This window comes from Mastomys coucha, unplaced genomic scaffold (assembly GCF_008632895.1).
Source record: "Mastomys coucha isolate ucsf_1 unplaced genomic scaffold, UCSF_Mcou_1 pScaffold22, whole genome shotgun sequence".
Taxonomy (NCBI): Eukaryota; Metazoa; Chordata; class Mammalia; order Rodentia; family Muridae; genus Mastomys; species Mastomys coucha.
This window is the reverse complement of record NW_022196905.1, coordinates 32,391,694-32,405,598: the sequence shown is the minus strand read 5'-3', so window position 1 is coordinate 32,405,598 and position 13,905 is coordinate 32,391,694. Positions and strand designations below refer to the sequence as shown.

At 41.0% G+C, this 13,905-nt stretch overlaps 1 protein-coding gene across 5 annotated transcripts in view; it reads right to left on the bottom strand.

Annotated features, from left to right (window-relative positions):
- Stx18 (syntaxin 18) overlaps positions 1-11,426 on the bottom strand; it is a 95,999-nt gene extending 84,573 nt beyond the window's left edge. The window contains exons 1-2 of one of the 5 annotated variants that reach the window (XM_031341924.1): positions 11,159-11,296; positions 8,703-8,817 (exon numbers count right to left, since the gene is read on the bottom strand). In XM_031341924.1, coding sequence (XP_031197784.1) covers positions 8,703-8,759 — 57 coding nt within the window. In that variant the 5' untranslated portion in view covers positions 8,760-8,817; positions 11,159-11,296. Of the gene's footprint in view, positions 1-8,366; positions 8,447-8,702; positions 8,818-11,158 lie in introns of those variants that run through there. The other 4 variants (XM_031341925.1, XM_031341923.1, XM_031341926.1 and 1 more) reach the window with 4 other exon arrangements.
- Positions 11,427-13,905: the final 2,479 nt, after the last annotated feature.

Sequence of the window (13,905 nt, the reverse complement as noted above, 5' to 3'; positions counted from 1 at the left end):
AAAAAAAAAAAAAAAAAGTCTAGAAAGTTATACACAATGCCCATTCTTGTTTGTCTGTTCTATTTAATGAGCATATACTACCTTTATGATCAAATTTTAAAACAACCAGTTTCAATTATGTATGCTACTAACAGTAGTTCATTGTGAGAGTACATACCATTATTTTAACTCATTTAAAAAAAAAAAAAACTTGCAAACTGCCCACTTTGAAAGAATCTTTTTTAAAAAAAAAAAAAATTTGGATGAAAATTTCTAAGCATAGAGGGACTTGGGGAAAATATCTCAAGGCAATGAACAGTTGTCATCAGGAAGAAAGTTAAAATACACTCTAGGAATGTTAGGACAGAAACTGAACAAGCCATGAGACTATCCTATTGCAAAGGCTCCCAAGGACCATCTACTCACAACCTCTCATTAAGAACAATGAGTGTAGAGAGTCGGGGTCTGCAAGGCCACACAGCTAATTACTGCCTAGGGCCAAAAGGACTTCTAACTCAAAACATACACTTTTAATTCCTTTCTCAGTTCTCATGAGCCACAATGTCTTGTAGCTTGTCTCTTCTACTTAGATTACAAAATCAGAGCTGAAGACGGTGCCCCTTAAAAGGCAGCAGATTGTTTAAGTAGCCTTCTTATCACTGACTCTAAGTAGGTAGAAACATCTTGTAAAAGGAAGGAAAAACTGACTGGGTGAGCCCTGCTTGCCAGTCCCAGGATGAGAACATTCTGACAAACAGATATAATATAGGGAGAAACACAAGCAAGAATCACCAGACTTAAATAACTTGAAAGCCAGGAGAGAAAAAATTCTCAGCATTTACCATGTCATATTTTGCAAACTTTCTGTGTGTAAGTTACCAGGTTCATTCAATAAGTTCACCTCTTGTTCCTTGGGGTTTATGTACTCTCTAAGAGGAATTTTCAAGGAGTTTCTTTTTAAGATAACTTTACTTATTTATTAACTCTACTTACTTATTAACAGCCTTATTGCAATGAAATCCAATGTCTAAAAATTGTTCTTATTTTGGGCTTGTACCATAGTAAGGGCCAAGATTTTAAGCTCTATTAAATACAAAACAAACAAACAAAAAGACTTTATATATTTATGTTCATTTAAGAAAATACCAGTAGTGATGTATTATTTTGAAATATACAGTTAATATGTTTGGAGTTATTTAAAATTTATATTGAGAAAAACGTATGTATTTTCAGTATTGCTGTAGACAAACATCTACATAAGACTGTTAAATTGATTGTTGTTTTATATCAAACAACTTTTATAATACTCATTTTTATTGTTATAATATTTTATAAATTTTAAAGAATATGACAAAAAAAGTATTGTAGGTATTGAAGGGGGAGTCTCTGAGAGGAGTTGGGGTTTGGCAGGGGGTTGTTTGTTTGTTATTCTGTTTTTGTTTTTTGAGTCAGAGTCTTACTACAAAGCTCTGGCTGGCCTGAAACTGGATATATAGAGCTGACTGGCCTTGACCTCAGAGATCCACTTTGTGTCTGCCTTTTGAGGGCTGCTATTAACAGTATGGCCACCACACCTGATCTGTGTTTTAATTGAAAGAAGTTCCTATTATAGGAATGACAGACATTCATAAATCTCATTGATCTTTCACCCACCAGAGGGAGCCCATATGGATTTCCAAATGATAAGAAACCTCAAGCATCAAGTTCACAAATCCTCAAACTATATTATTCACAACATAATCAGTATTAAACATTTGGCATCGTAGGTCTAACCCTTAAAAAGTGAAACACTAACTGAGATTAATCAAAAACCTCCTGCCTAGAGAAGCCACTCAAAAATGACTAGCTTTTGAAAATGTGGGCTCTCCTAAGTACATGTTACAGTGCTTGCAATAAATCAACAACTTGGCCTAGTCATATTCTCAGTGATACAGGGGACAGGTTTTAGAGTCCCTATGCACACAAGATTCACAAAAGCTTGAGTCTCTTACATTAAATGACACAAATATGCTATCTTACATACTTTAATGTTTATAACACAATACAGTTCACTGTTAGGTAAACAGTTGTTGGGCTGGTTAACTCGAAGATTGACAAGAAGAAATATCAGTGCATGTTCAGTATATAAGCAGTTTTTAAATTTTCAATCCACAGTTGAATGCACAGCTTCTATAGGATAACCATACGAAGTGGAAGTCCAACTGTATTCTGACTTAACTTGGAACAAAGCTGGCTGATTATCTTCTCCAACAGACATGGTTATATTTGTAATGTGCAAACAAATCTAATTCTTGATCCTCCAAGGTGAAACCAGAGCCTAGACAGGAAGAATCTTACTAAAATTGTCATAGGTGAGGGAATGATTTTAGGCCTAAGTTAGTAGGTGACATGATTAACTGTTGGCGCTCTGCAAGTTAAAAATGAGGAAAGAGGGACCTCTCCACTCACACCGCTCTTATCACGCTGAAGAATATCACCAACTCACTGACCACAAAAGCATGGGACACAAGCATCACTACCAAAACAGTGAGGCAAACAGAGCTCCTAAGACTTAGTCCCAGGCTGGATCCCAGCGAGGCTGACTGGCCATAAGGACCAGCCCAGTTCTGCTTTTGTATTTGTTCTGGATTTGTAAGACAGGGCTTAGCCTGTGCTGTTAGCTGGATGCGTGAACTAAGTATCTATCTAGTACTCATTAGTCTCTGAGATCTAAGCACAGCAAAGTTGGAGGATCTCCTTTGGGTCCCAGCTGCAATGTCCAATAAAGGTGTACCAGGAAATACTGCCACCAGGAGACATCTACCACTTGTAGTCTTAATTAAGTCTAAAGACCATGTGTCTCTCAGATTTACTCTCTCCTGTGTGGAATTAAGACATGAGTGACCAGCACCTTCTCTTAAATCTGAAGGATTGCTAAGATAAACTAGCATTGCTTAATTTTCCACCCAGAAATCTAGGGTATTCTCTCACTCTCCCCGACTTCCTCCCGTCTCCTCCCTTCTTTTCTCCAAAACTGATTACAAAGTGTGCTGGGATAGCCAACAGCATACTAGACAAAGGTAAGTACCACTATATAACATTCCAATACTGAGAACAAAATACTTGACAACAGCAACTTAGGGAAGAAAAGCTTATTTCAATTCATAGATTGAGAGGCTGCTGACCATCAGTAAAGATGGCTTGATGGTAGGACAGCTCCAGTCTATGACAGTGGGAGCATAAAGCTGCCTTTGTGGATAAGGAAGCAACACATTGAGGCCAGGACAGGACAGGAATAAACCCACAAGGTCTGCTCTCCAGTGGCCAACTTCCTTCAACTAAGCTTCACCTCCTAAAGATTGTACAATATCTCCAAATAGTACCACCAACTGTGGACCAAGTTTTCCCAGATATGAACCTATGGGAGGAAGGAAGCATTTCACATCCAAACAAAAACCAATTCCTAATCAACAAACTAGAAACAGAGGAGACCCAAAATGTGGTAACAATGAATAGTTCCTGAATGCAAAGTGGACAAAACTTGACTCAAACTCTAACCCATAATGAAGTGCTCTGGCAGCACTCACCCCTACCCCCAACGGTGTGTAATGTCACTGCAGCCTTGGTTCTAAACACACAGCACTGTGCAGGCTGTCACAACCCATGATGCTAGCCAGTACTGCCTGAAATACCTTTAGGCTTAGAGGCAAAACTACTGCATGTTATAAATTGCAGTGATTCTACAGAACAGTTTTTGTTTCTATAGGAGCCATGGTTTCAATACAGAAAACAAAGACTTCTAATACCATCACTGCTCAGCATAGAAATATTAGATTAGTGTATCTTTAGAGTATATCTTGTTAGAATGTTTGTTTTTTGTAAATCCTGTTTGAATTACCAAATTAAGTTTCATTTAAAAAAAATCATTCAATGAATTTTGGCTTCAGGTTAGAATTTAATTTCCAACAATTTCTGAAATTGCCCAAAGCATACTTTTTTCTGCCATTTTTTATACTATGCATTTATATAAAGCAGCATTTTCTGCATTGACAATTTAAAAATCAGAATATCAATTAACTCTGAGAAATGCTGGAAATGTTCAAGATCTTTCAGTATCAAATACTTAGCCAAGAGTTCATTCTTTATGCAAAAATAAACATTCACATTAGTATGAAAACTTGCTTTCATTTTCAGTAAGCGATAGTTATATGGTATAACTATAGTATTCCAAATAATTATTTTTCAAAATGTATTACTATCAGTGAGCATTTACTTTGTGTGTCTAATTTATAATCTATATACCCGAAGCTGTGTAGAGATTTCTGGGCAGAAAGGGGTCACAAGGGCTACAGTGATAGTGCAGTGGTTAAGGAACTTGCTGCACAAATGTGAAATGACCTTTGGATCACAGGACCTCTGCAACAAGTGCAGCATCTAATGCATGCCTGTAGTCCTGGCTCCAAGGAAAGCAGAGGGAGGAGGATCCTGGGGCTTCCTGGCATCCAGACTAGCTGAGAAAATGCAAACTCCAAGTTTAGAGAGAGAAACTCTGCCTCAAGGGACCAGACAATGATAAAAGAGACACCTCATACCCTCTTCTGGCCTCTGTATGCATGCGCACACACACACACACACAATTTTAAGAAAAGAGCTACAGGCTTAAAAAGCCCTGTGAGTGCCCTAGAGCTGGCATACTCCTCCGGGAGGCCTGACAGCAAACACAGCCTTACAGCTCTACAGGCTTTTGCAGACTACAGTGTTGTTACTACAGCATGAAAGAATTCTAAACCTGTTTGAAAGAAATTAACACTATTGCTTCACTAACCACAAAGAGCAGGCTGGATCTGGTCTACAGACCAAAGGTTGCACCCTCATGTATGCAATTCAGAACATCCTCATGTCTAGGAACACTCCATCACTCAGGCCTCCCCCAATACATGGCCCTTATCATCCCTGTCTTGCTTTTGCTCTGCTGGCCCTGCTGTGCCTCACTATCTTAGCTTACACAATAGTCGCCCTTCCTAAGTTTGATATGAAGTTCTCAACCTTGATGGCCCAATTAAATTTCTACTTTCTCTCTGAGGTTTCCACTAATTCTTCCCCAGGAGACTTAGGCATCCTTTATCTGTATTTTTGAAATCCTTTGTGCCCACACAATGCCTGACACACATCAGATGTTCAATCAGGTAATGGAATAAACCAATTACTAAAAACAAAACTTCAAAAGCTGTAGTCTTCCTAAGTCCTAGGCAAAATCCACAAGGGCAATCCACAGAAAGAACTCACAGCTGACATCAGGAGAGTCTCTGGCACTGAGTTCTACATACAGGAAACATCAGCTATTGTAAAACATAAAAACACAGCAGTTGAAGTTAAAAGGACAGTTAGTGTGTCCCTGGGTCCTCCTGTTGGTTCCTGAGGGTCCTGAAGGAGAAGGGGTGAAGGCATAAAAGAAGCCTAGCTAATGAATATCCCTTTCCCGTGTCCCCTTCCCATCCCAGCTTTGCTCAAACCACTCCTCACTTTGCAAAACAGTTTCTGCCCTATACTTTTTACATCAGTATGATTCAATACACTCCTGCTCTGCTCCCAATGTCTACAAGCCACACAATTTTTCCCTATGCTCCTGGAGTCTGGCCCCATCTCCTGCCTCCTCTGTTTCTCTCTGGCTCTTTACACCTGCTACCAGATGCTGCTTCTGAAATGTGTTCCCTCACTGAAATCCTGTTCAACTAGGATTACAGCCAATTTCTGGGTAAAATCTATTTCCAGCCCCACCAGATAATAATCCAGGTGGCTCCAACTCACTTACTAGGCTGTAATATCAGAGCTCCTAAAAGGGAAACCAAAGAAGACCTGAGGATTTGATGCTGGACAGTTACACTTGTCAGTCACCCCAACTTGCACTGTGTATGCTTCTCCTTAAGAGAAGGCCTGAACCTCATTAATAAAGCTAAAGCTACTATTTATAACAGATGCTGGGCTAAGTATAAATCAACATCTGAAATAGTTGAGAGTCCTAATAGGACTGCGATTTTTAGAATGAGAAGGAAGCCTGCATAGCCCCAAAGGGAAAGCAAAGAGATACAGCCAATTAGTACTTACTAATTCAAGAGATGGACACTGGACACCTTTGTGCCTGCAATGTTCAAGACGCTATGGGTTCAGTACAGACCACAATCTCTTCTCTAGGGAGCACATAGTCAAGTAGAGATGCTGAATAAACTACACACAATCCATTAGCAATGACAACAAAAACTTTACAAGGAAGAGAAATAGGTTGTTGCCACATTATACAAAATAGTTGAAGAAGGAAACATAGAAAACATCTTATCCACATGAGGTTAACAGAGATCAACCCATGTGGATTCTGGGAGAAGTTCCATGTAAAGGAAACAACAGATGCAAAGATGCAGCGGTAGGAAGGGGCGTGGTATGTGAGAGAACAGTAGTGACGACTGGCAGCAGGAGAGTGCAAGGGGAGCATGTGAGAAGTGAGGAGAGAGAGAGGTGAGGCTGTCATCTGGCACTGGGCCACTCTGAAATTTAGGGGGCAAAGAGATGGCTTTGCAGTTAAAGCACTTGCTGCTCTTTCAGAGGACCTGAGTTTTGTTCTCAGCACTGACATCAGGCAGCTCACAACCATCTGTAATTCCAGTCCTGGTGATCTGACAGCCAATTCTGGCCTCCTTAGACACACAGGCACACACACACACACCCTACACACTCTTAGTAAAGTAAATATTTTTAAAAGAACTTTGGATTTCAGCCAAGAACTGAGGCTAGTGAATTCCTAAGGATAGATAGATGAACAATATACCAACAAATTCAAGGTATAATAAAGAACAAAACGTCACTGCCAATTCAGAATCACTATAACCTGACTCGGAGTCAGAACATCTGTGATTTATGTTCCATGACTATCTAGTCTGAGTTCTCCGTCTTGTTAAATGTGATAACTAGACCTGAGAGGTTGTAGTGACTTCCTGACAGACCTTGCACTAACCAAGGTTTCCTGGCTTCCTGTTCTGAGCTACTCAGGAGTCCCTTCTGTTCTGGACAAGCAGCTTGGCTGCTCACCGGGCTCCAGGTGTTTGTGTGGTAGCTCCTTTGGTCTCTGAAATCTCTATAAATTAATGAGGAAGAGTAGCTGCCCCCATATGGCATCTCCAGGCCCAGCCCATTCCCAAAGTCATTCAAGACAACAAGCAGGTAAGATGGAAGCATCTATCCCAATAGATAAGTAATGGGTGGATACTCAGTGTGCTTGGTGATATCAGGTATGCCAGGTACCATGAGAAATTATGTCTATCACCCTTTGCTCCAGCTTCTGGACACAGCACTCCCCTCTTAAGGTCATACTAGCCACAGAATGGAGCAGACATATGACCTAGCCAATTAAAGAACCTTATTCCTAAGCCCACAACAAAAGTTTTGAGGTCCAAGCAGGATCAGGCCCATTCCTGGGGTTTTAGGGATGGGAGCTACAGAGAGACACATCAAGCCATTAATCATGTGAGCCACCACACATATTTTGTTATGGGTGGTTCAAAAGTAACTTTTACCTCTAACCAAAAATTCAGACCCAAAGGCACTTGTGCCCATTTCTTATTTCATCAGTCATGTGATGTTCTAAAGTGGCTATCACTCTTAGAAAATAAAGGTAACAGAGGTTAAGTAACTCCCTGACTTTACAAAGCCAGAAAGAGATTCAAACCCAAGTCTTTCTGCTCCAAGTCCCAGGTACTATGAACTCAAGAAGAAAACTATTTAACATTGGGAAGTCCAAAAACTTTGTTCAAAATTATTGTGTGGGAGCAAGCAATGGCTCAGTGATTGGAAATGCTTACTGCTCCTGCAAATATCCTAGTTCAGTTCCCAGCACCCATGTCAGTCGGCTTACAACCAACTGTAATTCTAGTACAGGGAATCTGATGCCCTCTTCTGATCTCCTGAGGGCACCCACACATACATGGCACACAGTCATACAGGCATATGCAATGCATACATAAATAAAAATGAACCTTTTTAAAAATGTTGGTGGATACTTAAGATCAAGAACAGAGGAAAAAAAACACTTCTACCTCTAGCTCCAGCCCATAACCTCAGCACAAAGACACATCTATTAAAATGATTAGTCTGAATAAGATGAATTACAGAACCTTTAAAAGTACATTCTGAAAAGTGTATGGTTCTGTTTAGGTATACAATTGATTTTTAACCAATTGCCCAGTAGAATATCAAGCAGATTTCAAGTTTATGTCAAGCCCAATAGTTGGCAATGGCTCTTAGGGGACAGAGTTGAGGGGTTCAACTACAGAATCTACTGGGAAATGAGTGCTGGCTTCTGTGGCCAGAGGCAACATGTGAGAACAGGTTCTATGTGTTTGCCATAGCTGATATTTCACCTTTAACTTAGAAGTGCCATTCATTGTCTTTCCACTATTGGGGCTGCCTGAACCTTCCAAGGATCTTCATCTGTGAGACCCTTAAAAGAAAACAGTCAAAAACGCATTGTCAGCACTTGGGGAACAGTACAATTGACCACGGGCTCTCTCTTCACAGGGCTGCTAGCTGGACTGTGCATCTTAACTCTTGTTCCCAAATCCTCTATTCCTGAGGACTGAAAATCTGTGCAGCATTAAATATAAAGCACACAGGAAGAGCCTCCACACACCAACACTGTGACATCCACACACTGTGGCAACAGCGTGGCCAGACTTAGAATAGAGCTATGAGGATACCTTATCTTCCCGTCCTCTTACTTCAACCTGAGACATGCCTCCTTCAACATGATCCATGGTATGATAAGAGATGTTATATATGATATAGATGATGGATCCATTGGAGTTTTAAAGTCTGTTTAGGATAAAGATGAACCATTTTATAGATAAATAAACCTTGCCTAATAGCATGAGTATGGCTAATAGCTAACATGGTTAAGACAACAATGCGATCTCCTGGATCTTCCTCACAGATTCACTGTCTACATAATATTGGACTGTCTAGAGTAGTGGTTCTCAACCTGTATGTCTCAACCTGTGTGTTGTGACCCCTTGGGGGGGAGTTAAATGACCCTTTAACAGGGGTCACATCTAGTTATCCTAAATATTAGATACTTACATTATAATTTATAACAGTAGCAAAATTATACTTATGCAGTCTCAACGTAATTTTATGATGGTGGTGGTTGGGGGTCACCACAACATGAGGAACTGTATTAAAGGGTCACAGCATTAAGAAAATTGATAACCACTGGTCTAGAAAGCAAGACTCAAACTCTGCAGAGTGATCTGCAAGGTTCGTCTAGATTTCCCTCTGGCTACCATACCACTCTTATTATCTTTCTGAGTGTCCCACATTCTTATGTTAATCAAACCCTTAAGTTAAGCTGGTACTATCTCATGCCTTTGTGCATGATGGTCTCTTTTCAGAAAAGATATTTTCTTAATTCACTGGGGATTCCATATGTGTTCTGATTGTATTTACCCATTCCCCCTCTAACTCCTCTTAAATCCACTCCAACTTCTTTACCTCCCCTAACTTCATGTCCCCTTCTCCCCAACACACACCTTTAAAAAAAAAAGCCCATCAAGTCTAATTGCACTGTTCATGTTCTCCTGGTGTGTGGCCATTCAGGAGTATGGCCAGCATGCTGCTGTCTTAGCTGTGATGCCCCTCCTAGCCTTATCAGCAATGACCAACTACTCTTATTTTAGAATGGGTTTTTGACATCATTGTCCCATGAAGCCTTTCTCCCAAGTGGAACTAGCTAATTTCCCTTGTACCCTACAGAACATCTGCAGGACTCATGGCAGAGGGGTTGTTTATATTTGTATCTCCTCCACTGTAACTCAACAGTAAAATTCTGTTACTCTAAAACAGTGCTGTTAAGTACTGAAGGAAAATACTAAATAGATGTTTATTGTTGGAAGGAGGGGCATTCATCTGGTCTATACCATCTTCTGTGTTTGGACACATCTGTAAACAGCTATTCATTAACTTGTGCATATATATATGTATATATATGTACATATATATGCACATATATGTACACATATATATGTATATGTGTGTATATATGTACATATATATACATGTATATAAATTCAACAATATTTGAATGTCATCTGGTATGGGGGCCCATGCCTTTAATCTCAGCAATTGGGAGATAGAAGCAGCCACCTTTCTATGAGTTCAAGGCCAGCCTGGTCTACATGGAAAGACCCTGTCTCAAAAAGAGGAGTATCAAGTAATGGATTATGTACCAAGCAGAGGTGAGCTTACTGGAAAAAAACCAATGAAACGTAAAGTTTAGGTTCCCCTGACCTGTACCTTTCAATGCTTTGGACCGGTGTGTGTGTGTGTGTGTGTGTGTGTGTGTGTGTGTGTTTCTTTAAAAGAACAGACAGACTGTATATGCCCCTTAGTACTGCAAAAATAACATTTACGCTAGTGTCATACAAACTAAGGGATATAATGCATATCTATTCACTCGTTCATTCATTCATTCAAGGAATATTTACTAAGCAATATTGCCAGCCACACATACTGAAACACTGTCAACATGTTCCTACCCTTATGGGAAAGGTTCCTATGTTGGGGACACAGAAGCCCGTTGTGTCCAGAGAACAGAAAGCAGTTTAGAGGACAGTTACACTAGGTGTTGCTTAAGTATTGCAGGGAAAACTTTTACCCTCCACTGGTGATGTCCTAAACCAGTATCAAGAGGTACTGAGTCCTACCTATTACTGGAGGCAAGGATAAAGGAGAGTTCAGCTGAGCGTTGATTTTATCAAATCGTATGCGCAGAGGAGATCCAAACAAATACATGAAAGGGCGAGGGAAGAGAGTGGTGAGCTTTGCGACAGGAAGTGTAAGACTATGGGAACTCTTCCAAGGCACTCAAGTCAGCAGTGACGGCGAACTCACTGCTTCTAAAGGTTGGCTTGATTTCAAGGATATTCAAGCACTTCTAACTTGCTTCCTTCAGTGCCCAGATATGCGTCCCACTTCGTCAGAATAAACCTGTCGCCACCCCAAGCCAGCTGTTAGCTCCGTGAGACAGACTCTTCTGTCTTGCTAGAGACTCCCTCTCTTCACCTAGAGCTAACGAGGCAGGGCCCAGTTTGGGGGCCAGGGTCCGCGGTGCGGATTCGCCCCTATCTCCCGCCCACCGTACCCATAGCAACCAGCTTACCACTTCACGGGCCCGGCTGGAGAAGTCTCCCTTGGGCCGAGGGCTTCTGCGGAACAGCTCGTCCCGGCTGCCATCGGCCCCACCACCCACGGCCACTCCCAGAGCCTTATTCCGCGTTTTCACTGTCTTGACGCTAGCCCGGAAGAGCAGTGTGATGTCCACCGCCATAGCGACCCGCACCTCGGCCTGAAGCCGGCCAGGCACACGTCAGCAGCAAGCGACCCCGGCAAGAACTCAGTTGCTGAGGGACGTTCCGATTTTGCACTCCTCCCGGGAACTGTGAGCAGAGAAGAAAGGTTCCGCCCTCCGCCCGTGTAACGCGGCGAGTGGAGAAAGGTTCCGGCCTTAACCCAGAGTAGGGAATCTCCGTTCCAGACAGCTACCCGCAGTGCACCCCTTTCTCCTCGCTGCAAACCTCAGCAGGATCAAACACTTGGAAATTTCTCAGACTGGGCTTCAGGAACGAAAGCATAGGGAAGCTAGAAAGATCGCCCCCTTATGATTCCTTAGAAGACGGGCGGGCGGTTTGGTTGACAGGTGGGGAATGTCACACCTTTGACCTTTGTCATCAAGGGATCGCATTGAGCAGCAATGAACTCTGACCTTCTGGGGGCAGGAGCTAGGAAAGGGTAAGTGTACAGAGGTGGAGGCCTGAGGCTTTTCTTCTTCAACCTAAAACCAGTTCGGGAAAGTGAAACCAGCGCCTTCCTTGGAATGCACAGAGAATTAAACAGAATGTGTATACAAAACGTTCTCATGATGTTTAACTCTTAGTATGCAGCCAGTAGACGTTGTCGTTGTTGATAATATGGTTGTCATCGGTCTCCTTATAATGTAGAAGAGGCTGAGAGCAGAGACTCCTTAGGAGGGGAGGTGGAGAGCAGGAACTTATCAGAGCTAGACAAAAGTGAAGCATACTGACCTTGGTGGTACTGTATTATGTTCCTCCTCAATAAGTAGTTTTGAAAAGTGCTCTCTTGAATCATAGTTATAGAGAAAGAAGGAAATGAGGAACAGAGTTGACTAAAGTCAGCTAATAAAATTTTTCTGAGCACTTGGTTCATGTTCATTTTATTTTTGTGTATACCTTTCCTTAAAAAAAAACAACAACAACAACAATTATGCCACTTTGGCTCCTTCCCTTTTCTCCCGCCAGCCTCCTCAAGTCCTCTCCCTCCAATTTCTTCCATGTCTCCCAACTCAGTCTCAAACTGATTGTCTCTTCTTCCTTAATTGTTATCGTTGCATATATGTGTAAGTATCCATGGATATGCAAGCACAATCTGCTGAAACGGTTTGCTGTTAGTGTTTATGTGTATATGGTTTCAGGGATAATCAGGTTGTATTGGAAAACCAATTAGAGGGTTCTTCCCTGGATAGGCTAACTCTCCCTCTCTCATCAGCCATAGTTGCCTGTAGATTCTTGTCCCCGAGTGTGACCCCCCATTGTTTAGTTTTAATTCAATATCGACTTTTCTGGGTTTTGTTTTCCTTATAAAAGGAAGCACACTATGATGTGTGCTAAAATTGGGCTTTTAACAGTCATCAAGATGAAAAGCTAGTTTCATTGATCCCAGGATCGCATTCGCCTTTACACTTGCATGTTCTAATCAGCTGTATGGTTGAGTTTTCCAAGAGACACTGATCTTACAATAGGCTAAATGCAAAGCAGCTGTCTTCCATTAAGCCAGACTTAAAAGAGAATTGCAAAGATGCAAGTGCCAGTTCTTCTTTTATTGTTCTGAAAACTATTTTCCCTATGAAGATGTTTATGTTAGTATGTAATAGATGTACCCTGATTACTTTAGGCAGATAAATATTTCTAAGTTTCCCATTTTATTTCTAATATAGTAACTTTCAGTAGATAAAATCCAAGCAAGCAACAATTGTTTAAGGCCCTACATAATTTTGTAGGAATGTAAAAGTTTTCTGAAATCATATGTTTGAGACCCACAGTATTAAAGACATGTTTAAAAGAAATACACGTCAAGGAAATATTCATGTAACAGAAAAGTAGTAAATGATTATTTGACATCCAGAGTATAGCACTTCATCATTCCTGACAAACACTGTTCATACAACTTGAGTAGAAGGAGGAGAGAGAGAAAGAGAACAAAATCTATACCAGTGATTCTACCTTGCATCTTGCATAAATGGTGTTTTGTTTTATGCAGACATTAATGAGTCTTTGGCTATGCAAAAAGGTAAACCTGAGGCAGAGTAAGTGGAAAGAGAATTAAATTGTCTATCATAACAAAATGGAGGAGTTGAATTGGGGGAACAAAGAGAAAGCCAGAACCTTGGTGGGATCCAGGAAATTAGAAGGTAGATAAGTGGGAAGGGGTTTTATGTAGGAGGAATGCTGAGCTCTGTAAAGTATAGTAGTGGTGGGTGGTGCCATGTGTGAGCCATGTACTTGGTGCAATTGGGTGAGGGTAGAAAAGTGGGCATGAGCCTCCAAGTTTTTTGTATAGATCTTAAACACAGAGAAAGCTGCAGTGTAGATGAGACCCAAGTGAACTCTATTCAGGCTGTACAGCCTCAAATGATGGCAAATAAATGAATACATGTAACTTAACAAGTTCCAAAGAAAAGGCCACCTGCCCTCACTTTATGTCTTGTTTCACTCTCTTGAATTTCTCCCACCCTGTAATGACTTAAATGGTGTATATTCAAGAACTACGTCCATATCTAGATTTTTTTCTTAGACCTTATATTCAGGCTCTATATCTAGTGGTATTAGAACC